The sequence below is a fragment of the Mycetomoellerius zeteki genome, unplaced genomic scaffold, assembly GCF_001594055.1.
Source record: "Mycetomoellerius zeteki isolate Tzet28-1 unplaced genomic scaffold, Tzet1.0 scaffold114, whole genome shotgun sequence".
Classification (NCBI taxonomy): domain Eukaryota; kingdom Metazoa; phylum Arthropoda; class Insecta; order Hymenoptera; family Formicidae; genus Mycetomoellerius; species Mycetomoellerius zeteki.
The window spans coordinates 1,437,201-1,459,985 of record NW_017256062.1 but is presented as its reverse complement, the minus strand read 5'-3'; the positions used below and the strand labels follow the sequence as shown (position 1 = coordinate 1,459,985).

General features: G+C 31.2%; 2 protein-coding genes across 3 annotated transcripts; one reads left to right on the top strand and one right to left on the bottom strand.

The window, feature by feature from the left end:
* Window positions 1–323: 323 nt before the first annotated feature.
* On the bottom strand, window positions 324–16,970 carry LOC108728642 (carbonic anhydrase 2). 2 transcript variants are annotated; one of them, XM_018457350.1, is made up of 6 exons: window positions 16,879–16,970; window positions 5,883–5,930; window positions 2,365–2,520; window positions 1,250–1,473; window positions 864–1,097; window positions 324–704 (listed from the first exon to the last, which is right to left on the bottom strand). In XM_018457350.1, the coding sequence occupies exons 1-6, from the start codon at window positions 16,892–16,894 to the stop codon at window positions 513–515; spliced, it is 870 nt and encodes a 289-aa protein (XP_018312852.1). In that variant the 5' UTR covers window positions 16,895–16,970; the 3' UTR covers window positions 324–512. The 2 variants fall into 2 exon arrangements, with proteins under 2 accessions (XP_018312852.1, XP_018312844.1); XM_018457342.1 differs by lacking the exon at window positions 16,879–16,970 and adding an exon at window positions 13,089–13,208.
* Window positions 16,971–20,320: 3,350 nt separating this feature from the next.
* On the top strand, window positions 20,321–21,395 carry LOC108728634 (TWiK family of potassium channels protein 18). Its single transcript, XM_018457329.1, has one exon. The coding sequence runs from the start codon at window positions 20,321–20,323 to the stop codon at window positions 21,332–21,334; it is 1,014 nt and encodes a 337-aa protein (XP_018312831.1). The 3' UTR covers window positions 21,335–21,395.
* Window positions 21,396–22,785: the final 1,390 nt, after the last annotated feature.

The window sequence follows — 22,785 nt, the reverse complement described above, 5'->3', positions numbered from 1 at the left end:
CATAAAAATACGCTGTTTTAATTTATGCATTTTAGCCTATGCTCACAAATCGATAATTTTCAGTCACTATTAATATCAGTTTAGACACAAAATAAACATTAAATAATAGATTGTGTATAGCAATATATATTGCTATATATTTGTATTATATCACAAAAATTGTTTATATAAAAAGAATTTTTCGTACGTACAATCAAATATTTAATGATAGAAAATCCGTATCCAATATTTCAACAGAATTTAGAAGGTGATTATAAGGAATGGATTTTTCATTATTTGTAAAACTCTCATCTTTTTATATATTAACGTTGATAATACTCCTACAGTTTTCAATGTTTCTGTAAAACACATTGCCTTCCAAATAATGCATTTATACAAGTGTCAATAACATTTGTCATAATAAATGCACGTCTTCCAAAACAGTGCAATAAATTATATCACATATAACAGTTGTCATATCACGTTGTACGCGTTATAACATAAAGTTTGATTTGGCGCTTATTTATTTCGTACTAAAAGTCCTCGCCTAAAAGTCTGACTAGAATAATAATAAGAACTGTAGAGACACTCCAGGTAATACTCGACGACGCGTTAATATATCCCTCTAGACGATGGTACACTCTTCTGTCACCAAGCTTTTGAATTGGTCTGTAATTGAACTTTAGTGTACCATTACTGCCATCCATTTGTCTAAATACGTCCATCTGTAAATAGATTAAATATTAATATAATAATTATTGTTATTGTTGTCATTAATCCAAAAGAATTCTAAGAAAATAATTAACTTACAATCTATTATACAAATAAAAGAATTAATAATCTTACAAAATTAAACATTCTGTTCATTTTTATATTCAAGTTACCTGCGTTTCCGACACTTTAAGCTTCTCAGTCATAACAAACCACAATACATCTTCCTGGCATGCAGGTGTAGTTAAAGATCCTTTATAATTGTAGTACGTAGTATGATCCTTCGGTAGGAACAATAAAGGTATCAACTTGTTCCTTACGTGTATCATGTTATGTCCCACCCAATTTGATACCAACTTCGTTGCATCTACAATCGGCGACAGATCTGGATTATCATCACTGCTCAACTGTAACAAAATATTACGTTATGTCCATGCAAAATTCCATACCAGAATATTATTAATCCATAACAAAATATTACATTGATATGTCCGTACATAATTTTTATGTTGGAAAAATTTAGAAAAAAGCGAAACTAAAATAAGCAATACATTATTACCTCAAATAGAACGGCAACCACAGCAATCCCGTATTCGTGTTGCAACGCTACGCTAAAATTCGTATACTTTATATCGTAATGCACTAGATGCAACTCTAGTGGATCACGTAAACCGTCCACAGTATGCTCTGCACTCCAATGAAAGTGCATTTGTTCCAGAACAAACATTGATGATAGACTTCCGCCACTGAGATGAAGTGGTACACCATGAAGTAGTATTTGCACTATAAAAAAATTTCAGTCGAAAGATATTGAAAGTACAAAAAACATACAATTGTATTTTCGCGGAATAATGCTTTGCAGGCTCTTGTACTTGTTTCGATTCGATATGTTATATTAAAAAATTTTTGGTTAAATGGAGGCGCTACATCTGCCAGCCAAGCAGATCTTTTGAGACTTCAAAGTCACCTTCACTTTTTTTAATGAAATGATTTTTTTTACACAATATGATTTCTCTAATTATTCTGCATATAAAAGTATTACGGTAGAGATATAAAAAAATAATAGTTTTGATACAAGATATAGATTGATAAGATTATAAATACAAGATATTGTATATTTCATTCTAGCCGGCACATATATTGACATAAAATGTTAAATAACTCGTATACTATTAATTTTTTGATAATCCTATCTTAATTTTATGAACAGAAAAATGAGATGAATTAATCGATGTAAAGAAAACACATAGTTGCTTTAAAGAAATATGTATGCAAAATGGATAATTTTTAAAATAAGCAATTATGCGTTTTCTACAGGAAATACCCTGTATACTAAAGATGATGACTCAGAACATTCTATTGAAACGTTTATAACTTATATATAATAAAAATAAAAAGAACACATAAACAATGGCTACGTTTACATCGTGCGTTTAGTCTGCGACCTATACGATAGATGTCTTTGTTTAACCTACAGGATAAACAAGGACATCTATTGTATAGGCCGCGACCTAAATGCACGGTGTAAACGTAGCCAATGACAGATTCTTAGGGACACTTACTCTCTATTAATTTATATTTATTAAAACTTAACTATAACTGCTAATCTGTTTTGTTAAAAAATGTACAACCGAAATGTTGAACAGTAAAATGTGTCACATTCTATTTATTTACCAGAATGTCCAGTGTTAATCATTGTACTTGGAAAAGCGAAGTCATATCGGTGGAATTTAAGAGCACCGAGATCAACTCTTATAGCATCTTCCGTCACAATATCGATCGGCGATTGCTTCTTTCCTGTCGTACATATTCCTGGCCAATTTTCTGGTCCTACGTAATCATTTAGAAACTACAGTAGACAGTAGTTTCAATTATTTTAAAGTACAACAAAATTTAATATTTGCATTATAAATATTAAATTTTGTTGTACTTTAAGGGCATCCTAAAAACGATTAGTCATATTGTTAATAGCATTTATACACAGACGATTTATGTATCATTGTCACATCACAACACCAATATCACTCATGTATGTACATGCACATAAATTTTCATATAACAATCACGTTTTAATTTAGACGTCTAATAGCGCTTTTCACTGACAGAACTGGTGCGCACTCAGTGCACATTAAAGCTGTTGTATACTAACCTAATCTGAATGTAAAAGTGAGATATCTCAATATATAAAATACCCAATGTATATTTTATCAAATATACACAATAAAATGTATTGAGGATTTTGTGGTTTTTAATTTGTTTCTATATTTTTTATTAAACATACATCTTTACGTCGATTTGTGTACAACGGCTTTAAAATGCACTGAATCCATAAACATACAGTATATTTGCATATTTGGCATGTGTGAATATGTGCGGCATTTTTGACAATGCTTCTACAACGTTACAAACAACACTGACTGTTGTGTTAATTGTGACATTGTAAATGCTTAACAGGTCACAGCGAGAACAGGAAATAAACAGCGATGCCAAAAGAAGTAACTGAACCAAAAGAAGTGGCAATATTACATGCCAAATTCGTCCTATCTCGGAAACCGTTTGAAACAGGACACATGTTTGTATGAATATTTTTGCTTAAAATAATTGATACTATCATCTCTCAAGATATTGACCCTTCCTCGTGAAACACCCTGTATATATATGTCATAGAAGTTTATATATATAAGATACACAAGATAAAACACATCAGATCTTTTTAGCATAAGGGATATACAGAAATAAGTTAAATCACAATATGTAAAGAAAATTTATAAATATGCATTTTCCAATCTCATACCATTATTGAATGCTAATTGTCGAGATTAATCTTCTCACCTCTGATGTTGATAAAATTAGATTCATTTGACGCGTTTTTACACGAAATAAACGAATTTGGCAAAAAAAGTATTGCTCTGTCCCGTGGACAGAAATATTAATCATTAAAGTCAATATCGTAGGTGAGGAGGCTACGGTTGCTAATTAACCGATAATGAACCGGCCTGGCCGGTATTTTCACTCTCCGGCCGGTTGCCGGTATAATGTATCTTACCGGCCACCGGCCTTGGCCGGTAAGATTCGGCCAAATTTGAAAAGAATCACGTACAAATGATTATATGACGATTCCATGCAGTTTAAATGTATATGTCGAACGTATCTTTAGCATTATGAACAATTTATGGACGCAACCGACTGACGGTAGATATGATCAAGACAGAATTTTGCGTTCATATGAATATTAAGAGAATATGTTCAGAATTCCACGCTGCATATATTGGCCATCCTACATTGATCGCTGCTGTCAAATTGGACAGAAAATATGATTTTAAATAAAAAAAGTAGACTATGTATTTCAGCTACGTTTGTTTAATGTTCATATATTTTAATAAATAAGGTTTATAATTGTTTTTACTTAATTATACATAGTTTTATTTTGAATTATACATCTTCGAAATCTTTTAAATATGGGTTGCGGTTACGGCCGAAATTCACCGATACCACTTTGTTTTTAGACAATATTTCTTAAACAAAAGATAAAAATAAAACTTTAAAAACATAAGTACAAACTGAAAAGTATTTTCTATCAGATAGTATAAGCAGTTTTTATAATACTGTTTACAATTTTGCAATAATTAAGTAAAAATGAGCATCTGACAAAATGGGCTCCAAAACTGACACAGTAAGCAGTAATACTACGTATTCATATTCTTTTTATTTTACAAGCATTATCTGTATAAAGTACCTATATAAGTGAATGTATATAAGATTTTCCAGAATCTTTTCACTTCGTTATAAAATATTTTTATTGAATTATATATGCATATTTATTTTATGCTGTTCTGCAAGATACAAATATGTGCGATAGTTTTTCAAGAGTATTTCCATACAGCACGATTGCCTTCAGCTCCAATAGACTTATTTGGCATTATAAAGCAACATTATAAAGATTAAGTTAACTCACGGTCTGTTTTACAGATGTGGCAGTTTACGCTGCACCCCATTTTAAATTTAAAATCGTATTATGAAAAGACTAAGAGAAAAAATAATATAAATAAAACTGATTTAGGAAACTACAAGCATTTAAAATGACGTAATATTATCGATAATATAGTCACTATTATTTAAACCACGCAATTTGCAAAAGAAAATCGTAAGAATTTTATTTTCGCATTCGTAGAATTCGTTTTTAGCTGATTTGGTATAGAAAAAAGCCACAAATATATTAATTATGAATTTGTACTTCTTTAATTAGCTAAACAGGTCATGATTTTATTAGTATTAATAAAATGCAATAGTTAGTTTCTGAGAAATAAGAGAGTGTCACTTTAGAAGATCTATATCAGTATCGGCGACTTTCCTCTAATTTTACATAATCGGCGTGAAAATACCGATAACTTTGAATTTTAAAGTTGGCAACCCTAGAAGAGGCTAACTCTCAACAATTACCTTATTGAATAATGCAGGTTCATTTAGATGATTAAATTTGTTTTGTCATACCAATTGCCGGATTTTATCTTCAAATACCTTTAACTGACACTCAAGGTTGCTGTTATTAGATCGCTAATGACATGAATGTAAAGCCCATTCTACAATTGCGTAAGCGTAGTTGTAAATAGTTATAGTTGTAAGAATTGGCCAATCACTGTTGAATACGAGAAGAATATTCGATTGTGATTGATCAATTCTTACAACTACAACCACTTACAACTACACTTACGCAATTGTAGAATAGGCTTAAGTTTTATAAAAGCTAGATGAAAAAAATTGTACCTATCACATTTTATGTTTATTGTAAAGAAATTCTCCAGACATCAATTTTGAAATCGATGAAATCACCTCTTATTGTCCCGCGATCGATTTTATCAATCGGTATCTATTACATTTCTTTATACATTCTCGGAAGATTTATCATCATTAAAGTAAAATTATGTTGCATAATTAAGATGTTTAATAAAGAAGAAAGTAGAAAGTGAAATATCATTCCTTAACCCGAATGACCTAATATTAATAATATTTTATTTTTAAAAATGTTTAAAGAAAGCTTCGAGATAAAAGCTTACAATTAATTTTTGGAAATATTTTATTGCAATCTTTATCGAAGCATTTATCGAAGAATTATGTAACGTTAATGTATGAATGCATTTGCGTGGATTTTTATACTGCGTAAAATTTTCATCGTATAATCATCATATAATTACCATATTTGCCCGAATATCCCCACTCCGATGCTTTTGATGCTTGCAAACCTGTAATTATACAATATTCTTAGTCGTTTCTTTGCACTAAAAAGTATTTATTTTTCAATTAATGTCTAGGAGGGTCGTTTGAAAAGTTTTGAGCCTCAACATGAAGATGGCATTACTCGTCAAAACCATTCTGGTACTACAATACATACTTTGAAAGATACCTGTGAAAATTGTAGCCATTGTGGACGCTCAGTTGTTGTTTGACAGTCATTCGTGTCAGTCGATGATTTTGTAAAAATGGAAAAAATCGAATATACATTTCCAAGGCTTTGTTGGAGTGGTTTAAGCGAAACGAGTCAGATTTTTTGCGTCAATTAATAACTGTTGATGAAATTTGGATCTGGACTCCTGAGATGAAGGAACAGTCAAAACAGTGGATTACATTCGTAGAAGCCTATTTTGCAGAGCAAGACGCCAACTATTATTTGAATAGGTTAAAAGGATGGGAGCGTCGCTGGGAAAAGTGTATCGACTTAAAAGGAGACTATATTGAAAAATAAAACTGAATTTGACCGAAAAATACTTGTTTCTATGTTAGGCTCAAAACTTTTCAAACGACCCTCGTACAGAGTGTCCCACGGGAAGGTGTTGAAACTAATTTCTTTCCTTTTTTCAGCACAATTTTTGTTTTTTCAATAACTGAATACTTTTGAAAATAACAACTGATTAGTTTCAACACCTTCCCGTGGGACACCCTGTATATAGAAATAAACTTTTAAGACTATAGCTTAAAATTATGCATGAATAAAATGCGCAACAATTAAGCGTCATTAACCGTCCCAACAAATCGTTAAAACAACTAATTGAGTTAAGTTTGTCTACATATCATGAACCTATTACATAAAGAGAATGATCTTTATACATCCCATTATAAACCTTAAATGTACTCAATAAAAACATGATGGTATATTACACGTTCATTAAACGTAAAGTAGGTATAAAAATAGTATAGGAATAAAAGTAATTAAAAGCAGATAAATGTTTACGCAATCGTGTGATATATGACAATAATACCCGTTTTTATTATGTTTGCATAACACAAAGCAGATTTTATAAGTTGAAAGCCAGTATACGAAAAGAAAGGTTTAATTTTAAGAGTGTATTTACATTTATATTTATAATATATATATATTAATATATACATATTTATGCGTGTAATCGAAAAACCTGTGTATTGAAAAGATATATGATTTATGAAAGAGATCTCATTTGTAAACATTTACAAAATTGTACGAATGATATAATCTATGTCTTTAAAATATCAATAAATGGTTACAGAAATAATTTACACTACACTTTTATAGCTAAAATATTATACGATTAATAAACATTTTTATTATTTATATTTAACCTATATTGAGTTAAATAGAGGTGCGTTTTCAACGTTTATAATACTTAGACATATTTTCTTTTATAAACGTATCAAGATATCGCGATATCAAGATATCGCGTTATATAACTATTCATAATATGTATACGTCTATAATACATATTTTGACTATAATATTTAATGATTTTATATATTGCTCAATAAACACATGTTGGTATATTATGCGTTTATTAAATGTAAATATATAAAATTGATATTTAAGTGATATATCATTTCTGGATTTAATATCTAGGTATGATATGATATATTATCTAAATGATGATATACCGTCTAAATACGTAAATAAAAACCGGTATTTCTATTTCGAGCCGAATACCGTCGGAAGTATAAAAGATGGAAAAAATTTTTTTTAATAAAAGTTGTACAATTTTAAAAGTACTTCAATGTTGTGAAGAAAAAAAACTTTTTTTAATTTTTTTGTTAACAATTGTTAAACAAAAAAGCTATCCATAGTGGAAGGAAAGATGTGCTCGTTTTCGAGACGAATTTCGTACCATTCTGCGCATAACCAGATGCGGTCATTTTAAACATTTGCATCGCGGTAACTTTGAACGAAGTGACACAAAGTGACATTTCGCGAAAATGAGTACGAAAATGGTATGTGTATAATATACAATACATCAGTAAATAAATTAATGTTAATGTTAATAATAAATAAATTAATATTAATGTTAATTATTAATTACTAATTAATGGTAATTATTAATTGCTAGTTGTTAATGTCAAGATAAAATCAAATTCATTATATCAAATTCATTATATTATAAATATGTAAAATAATACATAATGCCAACTTCAAATAACCGCGGTAACATGGCGGGTTCTGGATATCGCTCTTCTTATCAAAATGCGCGTCAAAATGCGCAAGAGCACATCTAATATACTTCCACTATGATACTATCGACCTCAAATTTGGCCGTCGATCCAGCATCCCCTTAAACATTTATTCCTATGTAACTATAACTCATTAAAATGTGAATACCTTTTTCATTTGGAATATTTCCAGATTCTTTATTAAGGAGATTCGACTATTACATTGGAATAAAAAATGCGACTGAAATAAGTTGTCATTTAGCGATTCCGAATAATATGCAATATTAGTATCATGAATTATGGATATTATTTATGTGCTATATTCTTAGTAAATTATTAGTTTATAGAATATTAACAAATGTATGAGATTATCAACAACTCGGAAGTCGTTGTCAGTCTTTTAACATTATAACCGCCGATGACGCTAATTTGGCTCCGCTGATATTAAAAATTGCTATAACTTTTATAAATTTCCGTATTAGTTAATAGTTTTTTCTAACTTTTCATCATTTTAGAAGTTTGATTTATAAAAAAAAATTAATTAATTCCACTCACGTTTACACAGTTTATTTTTATTTTTACTGTGAACCGCCAAAAGTCACCAAAATGGCGCTTCATGTATATTTGGAAATAATCGTATGCTAATATTGTTTAGTGTGAGTTAATCATCTGTATTGTATACGTCTATGATTCCGATATTTTCTGTCTTGTTTTTCTTTTTATAGCATTGTTCATGGTGGAATTAGAAAGGTGAAGCATTCCGAAAGATGCGCAGTAGACAGTAAAATAGTGGAGGCTTGATCAATCAGACGCGATCGGCGATGCGAAAAATAATCATGTGGCGGAATGACATTTTCAAATGTATAACTTACTAAACTATTTATCTAACAATTTATTTAATTGAAACCTGATCTTTACACTTCATATTGCATAGATCTGTTTTAAAATTAGCGGTATATCTGTCAGCGACTTGTGCCCATTCTCGATTTGCCACACACATTTCTGTCATGGCCAACATGATCTTGAAATGCCATACAATGCCAATAGCGTTTGATTGGTCGAAATTCGCCCCATCCTTTCCTCATCATGTGCAATGCTTTACCTTTCTGATTCCACTATGGTATTGTTTACCATAGCAAGAATAATCAACACATCAACAATGAAACAGCGATTATCATATTCAATTGTTTCTTTTTTTCTGTACAATACAGAATACCGAAAATATATATATACAACACCAAATAATGCAAATAATATCAAAATAACGTTTCATTAATCCGAAAAAAGCATAAGAGTCAAATTGGCGCGTTTGGCGGTTCTAGAAGGATATCCAGTTCCGGCGATTCTAGTGTTAATACCGAGTGTGTACTTGTCAATGTACGCGATGTGGCAGTGACTGGCTATGGCGAATGATAATATAATTTATTTCGTCATTTTTCGTTTATTAGTAATTTCGTCATTTTCATGTCTGTTTGTTTCACTCGGTTAGGCCGAGATAAATTATATGAAGTTGACTTCTTATCAGCTGCTGCACTACGGCGTTGCCAAGTCTGTTACTAATAATGCGATCCTTCAAATAAAGGTAAACCATTAGGTAAGGTTGGCATCCTACCTTTCCCTGGTGGCAGGGAAATTATCTTATCGGCAATGCCAAGGAAAGGTGTGAGAGACGATGCCATAAATACTATTCTTAACTCTATTTCTGTTCCGACACTGAAACAATATCAAAGTGCATTGAAGATGTGATGGGAATTCGCGCATAATAGAGGATTAAATATTTATAATGCTCTAACTCCCGATATTCTAAGCTTTTTATCAAAAAGATTCAATGATGGAGCAAGTTATAGTGTGTTAAACACAAATAAATCCGCCATTTCACTTATTTCTCTAAGAGATATTTCACAGGATAGTCTTATAGCCCGGTTCTTGAAAGGAGTTTAAACAAAAACCGACTAAACTTAAATAGTCTAGTACTTGGGACACATTTCCAATCTTAAAATATATAGAAAACCTTCCTCCCATATCCCAACTTAAAATAAAAGCTGCGGCTGAAAAAATAGCAACCTTTTTGGCATTATCAATAGCACACAGACTTCAGACGTTAGCACTAATTAATATAGACAATATTTCAAAATCTTCTTCTGGAATTATGATAAAGATTCCTGACCTAATTAAGACATCAAGACCAAGGCCTTTTCAACTTGATTTATATTTACCATTTTTTGAAAAAAGGCTGGAGTGGATGTGTTTTAGCGGTCCATATTCGCAAACTAATCTTGTTTTAGTATATGTAGCTTATATATAACGTTTTTCACTTCTAATCTCTATACTCACGCCGAAAGAAGGTAAGAAACAGTTAGAAATTGCCCGCCATAATAAATGAATATAGCGACAAGTGTAGGAAAAAAGATATTACAAACAGTAAAGAAGTTTTTTCCTACCGATGACCGCGCTCAGATAGCGCGCTGACAGATGCGCAGAATAACTGTTGTAGTTTCGTTAATATTTCAAATTTTTGTATAAAACTTTACAGAGATATTCTACAGGCTATAAGGATTGAAAAAATGTAAAAAAAAATCGATTTTTTTACCCAACAAAGTAGAATACCCCCTTAAGGGGATGCTGGATTGACGGCCGAACTTGATCGAGGTCGATAGTACAGACTTTTTTAAATTCCATATATCTTTTTTAAATTCCAATAATAGTGACATCTTTCATTCACTTCTTATACTTTTTATACATCGTTGTGTCTCGCTCAAACACATTCATCTGTCCTTATCTAACATATTGCAACGCCATCTCTTAGAAGATCGAACACCTACTGCTAGACACAATTATTGCTTTGTTTATCATTCCAAGTCTTCGCTCAGCGTTCGTATATACGTAATTAGCAAATCGATATAAATCTTTCTTTTGAAGCTTTTAATCTTAGTTTTATAAACTCAATATTGTTTGTGCTGAGTATTGCACTATTATTTGGCCCATACAAGCTATAAATTTTTTGGGGAAACATCTACGTCAGGTGATAGCTCTATGAATTGAAAAAATGTAAGTTTTTAACTTTTTTCCCGATTTTAGTATAAAATCTATTGCAGCACTCCCAAATTTTGCGGCTACTTTAATCCTGTAAAAAGATTTTTGATTCTATTCAGTAAATTCGGAGATGTATATCGATCTGCAAAATCCCGACAGTTCGGCCATTCCAGCATCCCTTATACAAATAATTATACTAATGTTGCATATACAAATTATAAATTTTAATTGAATTAAAAAAATAGAACAAATTAGCTTGAAAGCATATTATAATGCCAATATTAGTCTCCGCAAGTAATATTATTATCGATCAAACACAGTAATTGTGATTGGCATCAAAATTAAATTTACGCAAGTTGATAGACATAATGAGATAGTAATTCCTATTATAGTAATCTCTATAATTAACAGTAAACCTTTATCTAATTGTTCTAACTTTTTTCCGGCTGCTCAGTTTCAGCATTACATGCAAATTCGTTCAAGTGAGGCAAATTGCGGAGAAACGTGAGCACTATAATACTCGTGATCTAAAGCCGGCGCTGACCTCGTGCTCCCAGTATTAATTTGACGAGTTCGCACGAACTGTTCATAAAATATGATTATTTTCACGTCACTGCCACGCGAACAGTTCGTCATATCGCGAGCGTGTCCGTCCCATTGGGCCTAATAAGTAATTGAACGCGCACGACAGGAAACAGAATTGACCTCATTGACCGCTTGGACCATAATGAATTTGTTCGCACTTATTTCCTATTCTCGTCACGGCTAGGAAGAAAGCGATAAGGCAAGGGTAAATAAATCGATTATTTCGCGAAAGCCGTCCATACTGCTGGCAATTAGACTACAATCGGCGGATAAACGCCGGCGCTTTCTAGATCAGCGTACTGGCCACAACAACGGCCAAATCATTCAAACGACCCGCAGATTTTAATGAGCATAATGCACACTTCCGCTGTGGGGATAGGGCGTAAGTCCGGTTGATCGGTATATGAGTTTTATCTATAGTTAGGAATGTTTAAGATTGTTCGATACTATCGACACATCGAACTTTCATCTACGATTCTCTTGTTGAAACTTTGTGCACTATATCAATATTTCGATAAATTCTATTGCAACAGAGTTTAAAGAATTTGTCTCTTTTTATCTTTGATATGATACTATTATTTAACTTGAAAATAAAATGTATAATTTCACAATCACAAGTTTTAAGATTACAGAACTATTTCTAAGAATATTTATTAAGAAAATTCTTTTATAATTTAATGTTAGAATTTCTAAACAAGTATTGTATTTTTTCGCAAATGATTTAATTGAGCAGTGCTCTTGAACAATTAAGTGATGATTATGTGATGAATCTTGAAAATAAATATATATACATAAATTAGATTTGATAACAGAATGCAATATTATCTTATACGAGCAATGAGGAAACGTACGAAACAGAAGTAGTAAGTTTAACCCTTAATTAAATGTATAGACTTATAAAATAGTTGCCGGGAAGAAATAGTTTTAAAAGAAAAAAATTAAGCTATTTCGAAACTGTTTAAAATAGTACAAAATATTACACAAACAAAATTTAAAATAAATAATTGCAAGTAAACGTATCGATAAATTTAAACAGTTGTTGGCAAAAAGAGTAAAATGTACTACATATTATTATTATAAATTGGCACCAACAGGTAAAACGATTGCTAAAATCCTCAAAAAAGTATTAGAATGATAAAATATAAAATCAAATATTTAGTATATTATGTTCACAAATATTTCGGACATACCTAAGAAACGATGAATTATAAAAAAACTGAGATATCCTCTTGTTCACCTCTTTCATCATATCGATATCTTCTTTGAATAATTCATCAGGTGAAGTAACAAAAGAACGGAAATCAGCTATCGGGCAAACGCAGTAGAAGAACTCTTACCTAGAAGAGCGATTAAGCAGAAGAGACGCATCGCAGGGAACCACCTGGGATGATCGTAATGGATGACACACGAGCGCGATGACGACGAGTATACGACTGATGAACGCGACGCAAATCTAACTGGATAACCCCGAGATTACACTAGAAGCTATCGCATGAGATTTAGCGTATACACAGGTCTGTTAGGTCGTAGTGATCACAGTATGAAACGCGAACTATAGATGGACTAACTGGCCGTTTGATTACTGTTCGATAAAAACGGACATCAAAACGAATTTCCGTTGTTTTTTGGACGCTGAATACGAATCTAACTTCAAAATTATTCTATCATACCACAATTTTGAGAAATTTACATTTGAAGTTGCAAAAAAGAATTATTTTTACATATTTGCCATATTATAACAATATGTGACATGCTGGAGAAGTTTTGACAATAAAACAATGAAAATGAAGCATATTGTAAGGACATTCAATCCTCAAAAAGATTTTTTAATGTCCGCTATGTAAGCTAAATAAGACATTTATGGTTAATTATAGGGTTAATGTGGAAAAACAAATCAGGTCATTAATTTACAATTTATCAAATAGCTTTAAATTATATTTAATTAAACATAACCCAGATAATACAAAAAGAATTCAGTCATATGTCTCAATTCATTTTGTAACAATCCAAATATTTTTCAAATTTTAACATTTACTATATTGAATCCACCAGTTTCAATTTGTGAATTTTGATATCACATCCGTATTCAACAGCTTAAAAAATTCTTAAGTTTAAATAAATATAATTAAAAACTATTTGTTAAATCATCAATGACATAATTCATAATAGTTTTTCCGTAATAGACTACGTATTTAACTATAAATACCTTATTAATCGACACTAAAAAATCCATTCGAAGGATGAAAGTCCTAACAACATACTTAATTTTTTAATTATAATAAATCTTCTCCAGTACACCACATATCCTAGTTATGATATGATAAAATGCATAAAAAAAATACGTAAAATGAAATACGTAAAATAGCCCTTTTTGCAAATTTTTCAAAACTATGATGTGATAAAGCAATTTGGAAAACGAATTCATATTTAGCATCCAAAATTTATATATTATATTACAGTACGAAGAATGATTGTTTTGTTTCGATGTTCAAAAAAAGTTATTTTTTTCGAACAATGTTATCAGCGCATTGTATAATATGACATTGTAAAGAGAAACAAATACCTATTTTTCTTCTTTCTATCAACATGCACTATTTTTGTGCAAATAATCGAGTGCGTTTATCTGTATTACACGATCGCGATTCGAGCGAATGGTGCAGAATGATTCATTCAATTTACATTAACTGATTGAATGAATACACTTTTATGTATCAATTGTTGCAAAGTATAATAAATTTTTTAAGAAAAATTAAAATGATGGCATTAAATTACAGATTTTTATTTTTATTTTCTTTTTATAATTGCGACTGAGATTTCTTGCAATTTTTATTTCTCTAAAATTATGTACTTGTTTTACTTGTTAAGTGCAAGAAGTATAATAAAACACATTAAAAAGATTTTTTTAATTTGATGAATAATTGGTATTTATAACATAATTAAAATTTGTAAAACGCAAGCAAGAAAAGTGTTGCATTTCCGTTACTGATGTAAAGTAACGCCGTTATGGGGCGGTAGCCAGAGCAATCAACTGACAAGGAGAAATTCAGACGTTCGAAATTTAGAAAAATTCGAAACTCATGGTACATGAAATGTATCATCCAAACATTATTTTGGCCAAGCAATAAGACGCGCTTCTCAGCTAATGTTGAAAAAATCGAGTTTGAAAAATTTCGAGCGGGGTACACTGTATGTACAGTGAACATTAAGCAAGTACACGTATCAATGAATCCCATGGCGCAACGGGTAGCGCTCTTGTAACCGCTGGATTGTTGGTTCGATTCTCTACCGGCACTTTCTTTTTCCCCTTTTTTTATTTTAATATTTATGTCATTTCTATATAAAAATCAATCAAGTTTATAATAATCAATGGATATTCAATATAAATCATTTATAAAAGACTCATATTTCATTTACAACGTAACGGAAGTATGTGATAAGATAAATAAAATTCAATACAACAAGAATAGGCAAACATTAAACACGTTTTTCTTTCTGCGTTAAGGTTTATTCTTTGTGTGCTCTCGTTACGTTGATTTCACTTTTGGCTTAATTTTGTAGTTTAACTTGAAATTTTTGTATATTTTTGAATATTATCAGGAACACACAAAATTCTCGAAAACATTCAATTCTCGGAATCATGGAATTCAAGGGAAATTTGGAACAGTGACAAATTTAACAGGTATTTAATGAGGTCATTTGTACCCTCGGATCGACCACTACCTCAGGTAATAGATCGAACGAACGTACGGAGAACAAAAGAACGTACACAAAAGATGTTGGGTAAGCCTTGCGAAGGGAGAAGGTGTAACAGAAGCTCGTGTAACAGTCGGACATCGTTCGACATCGCATTCAACCATTTCTTATTTTGCTTTCATTGCATTGGATTTTATTTATCACATGTTTCCATTACGTTTAAATGAAATGTGCGTTTTTTTATAAAAGATTTATATTGAATGTCTGTTGATTACTATAAATTTGATTGATTTTACATAGAAATAACATATATATTAAAATAAAAAAAAAGGGAAGAAGAAAGTGCCGGCAGAGAATCGAATCAGCGATCCAACGGTTATACTAGACAAGAGCGCTACCCGTTGCGCCACGGGATACCTGCTCGTTGATATCTGCTTAACGTTCAATGTACATATCATGCTCGGAATTTTTAAAAATCGATTTTCTCGATATTGGCTAAGAAGCGCGTCTTACTGCTTGACCAAAATAATATCTGGTTGATACACTTCACGTACCATAAGTTTCAAATTTTTCTAAATTTCGAACGTTTGAGCCTCTCCTTGTGAGTAAAATTAAATCCGCGAACAAAGCGTGGTCTAAATCTTAAATTTAGACATGCGGTTTATGCGGTCATCAACCGATAGACCAAAATAGGTGAGCAGGTAAGCATATAAGCGTAGTCACCGTCATTGTTATAATGTATCTTACGTTCAAAATAAGTTATCATTAGTCGCTCATACACAAGTGTTCTCAGAAATATTTATCTGATAAAAAGAAATCTAATGAAATGAAATTGATATAAGAATATATCTTTTTATTTTGAAGGAAGATATAATAAAGAAATTAATTCTTAAGCAAGCTAGTTTCTATTGATTTTTAAACTAATTAAGAATTTTCAGTCTAAAATAAATATTACAATTAAAAGTACAATAAACGAAAAATCATTCTAATTCTTAATTTTAAAGTATAAAAGTTTTATAGAACGTAATTATTATGCTTTTTAAATATTTGGAGAAACAAAGTAAAAATAAAAAATTAGAAAAATTAAATTAAATATTTAATTTTTAGGAGCAATAAAAAGCAATATCAACATAAAAACTAATAATTATTGATAATTTAAACAAGATTTTGTGCTGCTTTAAAAGTATAAGACTAATAATTTATTTTTATATGCATTAACCTTTCTCTTTTCTTTTTTACAAAAAGAAATAACTATTTAATTACTTTCATTCGTTTAATTTATTCTACACCTTTTCCTCTTATATTTAATATTTGTAATATTGCATATTAATTTCCGCGTTTAAAGGTTAAACTGTCATAGTGCCTCTCTAAAAACTAATAATAATCAAGACATAAAGAAATAACACTTTATCAAAAAATCGCAAATTATTTTACCTGTGCAAAGCAACATCAGTGTAACTATCAGCGATTGACCTGAACTCCTTTTCACATCCACCTATTATTTTACCGAGACACAATTTGGACGACAATCATCGCCCGACTGATCTATCTGACACATTCTTCGTCGAGAGGCTGATGTATCCAACCCCCGCATTACTATATCGAACTCACGTGAAACTGCAGTCTTGATTAGTCCATTAGAAGATCGCGAATGCGCTTAAATAAATTTTCGCAAATTCTAGCATTTTTTATAGAGAAATGACAATAGAAAGAAAACGAATAGAAATTTAAAAAATAATCTTATTTAAGATGATCATATATTTCTTTCCATTGATTACAATTAAAACTTATTAGGAAACTTTTTGATCGTTTCGAATATTATTCCAATCCAACGAGTCCATCATAAGATAAGTAAGACTACAAATTTGAAATCTTTTCTAATTGCAAAAAGTCTATGTGTTTTACTCAGAGACAATAAATCGATTTCGAAACCAAAAATTTGTCTTTCCGTTTTTGAAATTGTAAATGGCCTCATGTTAGAATTCGTTCTAATAATCTCTCTCCCCCCCTCTTTCTCCCCTCCCTCCCACCTTTCTAAAATATATAATTTAATATAAAAAGTTAAATATACTTATATAAAAGAAATAATTTTAATTCAAACATTTACTATTTAGGATATTTTGAAGCACTTTTTAAATATGTGTCAAGAGTCCAAATTACCAATAAGTTTAGATTTTTTAGGCATAAAATCAATCCTCTTATAACACGTTTGCTTCATTATTCTTAACATTCTTAATCAAACGTGTATATTATGTGATTAAGATTCTTCGAAATCACAAAACACAATGTTCTTATTTTATATTTTCCCAAAAGCATTCATAAAATGCTAGAATATCAAAGCATAAAGCTGATTACGTAAATTGTATCATAATAAATTTGTTAAATACTTATAATATTTCTTTGTTAAGTATTCCTTCTTTTACTAAAGCTAGTACAATGCTCTTATTGAAAAAAAATTTTTATTTACTATTCTTTTTACTTAATAAATACTAATTAGTGTAACATTACCTTAAATAATGAACCTTAAATGACATTACATTAAGTGATGTTATACAGACGGCTTTAGGATCCCCTTAAGTAAAAAAAAATGTATTATTAGGAATGTGATTTAGTTTTGAGGCTTTTGCAAGAGATGGCATTAATCAGTGTTGTCGAAAACATTCCAATCACAGCTATTATTTCTTAATGCTTTAATATTACTCCATGATATTTAGTCGTTTACTAGCAATAGGCTCAGCAAACATCGCATTTATACCATTTAAAAGCTGGAGCTTCCTAAAGAGAATTTTCGACATGCGTTGCTTTTGTTTTTTAATCAGAAGAAAACAGCAGTTGAAGGTCATAAAACTCTGATAGAAACTTATGGTGATGTTACTCCATCAATTAAGACATGTGAATATTGGATCTGTTATTACTCCATGATATTTAGTCGTTTACTAGCAATAGGCTCAGCAAACATCGCATTTATACCATTTAAAAGCTGGAGCTTCCTAAAGAGAATTTTCGACATGCGTTGCTTTTGTTTTTTAATCAGAAGAAAACAGCAGTTGAAGGTCATAAAACTCTGATAGAAACTTATGGTGATGTTACTCCATCAATTAAGACATGTGAATATTGGATCTGTCGATTCAAAAGTGATGATTTCAATGTTAACGACAAAAGCTGAAAAATGCAGATTTGCAAGCATTATTGGACGAAAATCCAGCACAATCCCCAGTCAGAACTTATCAGAGAATTAAATGTTGTTCGTATAACATACACAAAGTTATTAAACGTTTACGTGACATGTTGTTTAAATAAATCAGTTTCTGAGAAAAAAAACCCTCAAAATTAAATCACATTCCTAATACATTAAGTAACACACTATTATTAGTATTATTTTAAGTTATGAAATTTATTACAAACTTTTATTGTGCCTAAGGCCGTAAATCGAATATCAAAATATATAGCGTTTCTTTATGTGAAATATATGATTTATTTTTATAATATAAACGCATTTAAGAGCAATTACTTTAATAAACATAATTTCCGATAAAATTGAATGAGTTGATATGAAAGTGCAGTCAGTCAAGTCAAAATAAATATGTACATGCTTGTAACATACCATATGTATACAGTAATATTAAATTTATATATGTGCGTGATTTTGCGTATAATTTTGCAAAGGGAAAATAATTCAACAAAGGGGACTCTCCCCCTTTCACGATGATGCGGTTTATTATGTCACACGATTCTCTCTATCTCCCCCTTCTGATATACTCGTAATGTTGTTTGGAATGCTGATGACTCTGACACACTACGTTGCTAAAGCTGCTATCACATCTGTCGGCGTGATCTTTTTAGTAGGTTTCAAAGTTGATCAATAAAACTAAATTACGATAAGGATAAAAACCTCTTAATAATCCGTTTATCAAAGATTTCAATAATACATGTATGAAATAATAACTCGTATTAATTATAATTCTTTGTGTGAAATGTCTTTTATATGATTAAAAAACCTGTTTATTAAATTCGTGTTCCGGCATGTTACTTGGCACCACATGTGTAACTATTTCAAGTTCCATGTATACGTATTCCTTGGAATTTAGTAGACTCCCATTTGTGTAGATGCGCTGGTAAAAATAGTAAACTTGATGGAGTTAGTTGCGTGTAATCGCTTCATAACGGAACAGTTTTTCACAAAATATCGCTACATATACATTAATTGATGCAACTTAAGAATATCTTGATATACGATAATATTTATTTCTCATCAAATTTGACGTCATTCGACATTCAACGTTTTTAAGATTTATAAACTGTGTATATCTTAAAAGGCTAAATATAAAATAGCTAAATCTATAACAGAGCTATAAGATTTTTATCTCGCAATTAAAATGGCAGATTGATAGCTTTCAAGGTTTTTAAAATTTTTATGTTGTCAAATTATATTTATCCACTAATAATAATATGGAGCTTAGACAATCTCACTACTTAATCATCAGACAGCTTCTTGTAACATATGGATAATAAGTCAGCTTTAATATCAAAGGTTTGAAACTAACAATGCAAACTTTGACTTTGAGGATTATCTTCGCAAAGTCGTATTAAAACAACGATAGATCTAAAGCCACTGTAGCAATTCTAATCCCGTGGAAGTAATCCACCAGAGTAAAGCAGCATGGTAGAGAGCTATATGATTCAACAAAAGGAGAGAAACGGAGACGGATAGACAGCTGAATCTTGAAGGAAGAAACGAGAAGCAAGCGACGGGGCGTTCCGACCAGAAATAGAAAAGCGGTACGCGCGCGCGAGAGGAGAGTCGCTAAGTATTAGCCAGGTTGGTGTTCCATGTGAGTCTCTTCGTCGGATCGAACTCGATAGTTCGCATCGAAGCATGCCACGCGGCATCTCAATGAGATCCTCCCTGAGGAGCCGAGATTCGTCCTCGACATCGACCGGGGTCGATCCTCGAGAACGCGTCAAAGACTGCTGCCGAAAGCTGGTGGCTTTCATGTGCACTCAGGTCGGCGTGGGCGGTCTGGTAGTGGGCTATGCCATTGTCGGTGCCTTTGGCTTCATATCGATCGAATCTCAGGTCAATCAAACAGTGTGTGTGCAGGATGATACACGTCGGGAATACGCCAACGAACTATGGTTGAGGACCGCTAGCAATCAGTCGGTGAACGTATTCAACCAAACTGCTTTCTACGTGGTGTCCAACAGTATTCTACAACGTTATCAAGAAAATATTACTGGTAGAAAACAACAGAAGCTAAACTGCAATGGTCTAGCACCTCAAGATGTCTGGACATTCCCAGCGGCGTTGATGTTCTGTCTCTCGGTGTTCACTATGATCGGCTATGGCAGCCTGGTGCCGAAGACCCAGTGGGGTAAAGGCGCCACTGTAATTTACGCTGTGCTAGGCATTCCATTGTACGTGCTCTATTTTTTGAACATGGGCAAGGTGTTTGCACAGACTTTTAAATGGCTGTATACGCAATTACACGAGTGCACTGGTCAGCGGAAACCTGGACAGAGAATTATCGTGCCCTCGACTGCTTGTCTCTGGGTAATATTCGGCTACATAATCGTTGGTTCCATTATATTTGCTGAGTGGGAAGGATGGGACTATCTGGACAGTACTTATTTCTGCGTCACCTCGCTCTGCAAGATCGGTATGGGCGATCTAGTTCCAGGCTGGAGCCACTCTACGGAGGACAGCCAGACAAAGCTCATCATTAATTTTGTGTACATGTTGTTGGGCATGGGTCTAATAGCCATGTGCTATAATCTGATGAAAGAAGAGGTATACGTGAAGGCTCGAGAACTCAAGGAACAGCTGAATCAAGTGATGGATACAATTCATTATAAATTAATAACATGTTGTAAATCGGAACCTACCGATTAAGAGATCAAAAATGATTCACAGGATGAATTATAAAAGTCATAAATAGTGCCAAAATATATTATAAGAGTTTAAAAGAGATAAGAATTTGAACTATTTAAAGCCTTATCGAAAAAAAATTTCTCTATAATCAACAAGAAGTTCCACAAATATAAAGAAAAAACAAGATATTGTAGAATAATATCCATATTTTAATTTTGATATCTTAAAGAGAGGTTAAGAGATACTCATCGTCTAAAAAATAAGTTGTCCCATTTTCGATACATTGTTAAATAATTACTGAAAATTGTAGATATAAATGAAAATTATGAAATAAATGTTGTAATTGTCGAATACATTGTTCAACTAATTATAAAATTTATAATTTTTGTTACGTTATTGTATTAATTATTAATATTATTGCAAAAATGATAAGATTGTTAGTATTTTCATGTTTGATAGACTTAAATATAAATATATTAAAGGTATAATCGCTAGGTACGTTAGAATAGTTTGCTTGCAAAACATGGATCGTGATTTACATCGATAGCTGTATCAATAATATTTTTAATACTATCATGAAATCGATATCATATCACCTATACTGCAAATAGTATATGACGAGAATGAAGATGTGAAAGTTTACATATTGACTAGAGATATCAGTCGCTCTGTGTGTACATTCTTGCAACAGATTATTTGCGTTCTTTGATATTGGAAACGTTAAAATATGATCTTCTTATATCTAGCGTGGCACAATTGCCAACACTTTTCTACAAATAATAAAATAAAAATTGTGAGACGTGAGATTAAATATGCTAGTCACATTAAAACACACAAAATGAAGAAAATTATTAATAAATCTTAAAATTGCATTTAATTCGTAATGTACATAGTATTTTCATTTAAATATTAATAAAAAATATTTTTATCTTATTTAAAATAACATTATTAATTTTATTTTTTATTAAACATATAAATATGTAAGTTTGATGCGAGAATGAACTCTACTCAGTAATTTAATTATAAGAGTTAATTATAAGAAGCGCGAAATTATAATTCTCTTACTCATAAAACTATGTTATACTCTGACGATGAATATGCCGTGGATTAATGCGACTATATATGGTTTTTACTTACGGTTAATTTATTACAAATTTAAAGACGGGGATTTATTAAGCCGAAATGTCTGTTATGAACGCAGACACGGCTATATGAGGATATATTGATCACAGGACATGTCAACCACAAAATAATTGTGCTACCAATTACCAAAGATATGGTCACTGCTAATTTATCGCTCATGATAATGTCCAGCACAATAAATTAATGCAATAACCTCACTGAAAGAAACGATGCATAAATGTAAATAATTTATTACGTGCATTGTTATACATTCCACAAAATGATTTGTATACGATTGTTCGAAAATAAAAGTGTATCGCTAAAAGGATAAACGTTATTTTAATGTGTGA

Excerpts from the sequence above, each read along its gene's own strand:
- LOC108728634 (XM_018457329.1), top strand. The coding sequence starts at position 20,321 with ATGCCACGCGGCATCTCAATGAGATCCTCCCTGAGGAGCCGAGATTCG.
- LOC108728642 (XM_018457342.1), bottom strand. The coding sequence starts at position 13,119 with ATGCGTCTCTTCTGCTTAATCGCTCTTCTAG. Across the intron at positions 1,098-1,249 it reads TGGTTGCCGTTCTATTTGAG|TTGAGCAGTGATGATAATCC; the intron begins GTAATAATGTAT and ends ATTTTGTTACAG. Across the intron at positions 705-863 it reads TTAAAGTGTCGGAAACGCAG|ATGGACGTATTTAGACAAAT; the intron begins GTAACTTGAATA and ends ATCTATTTACAG.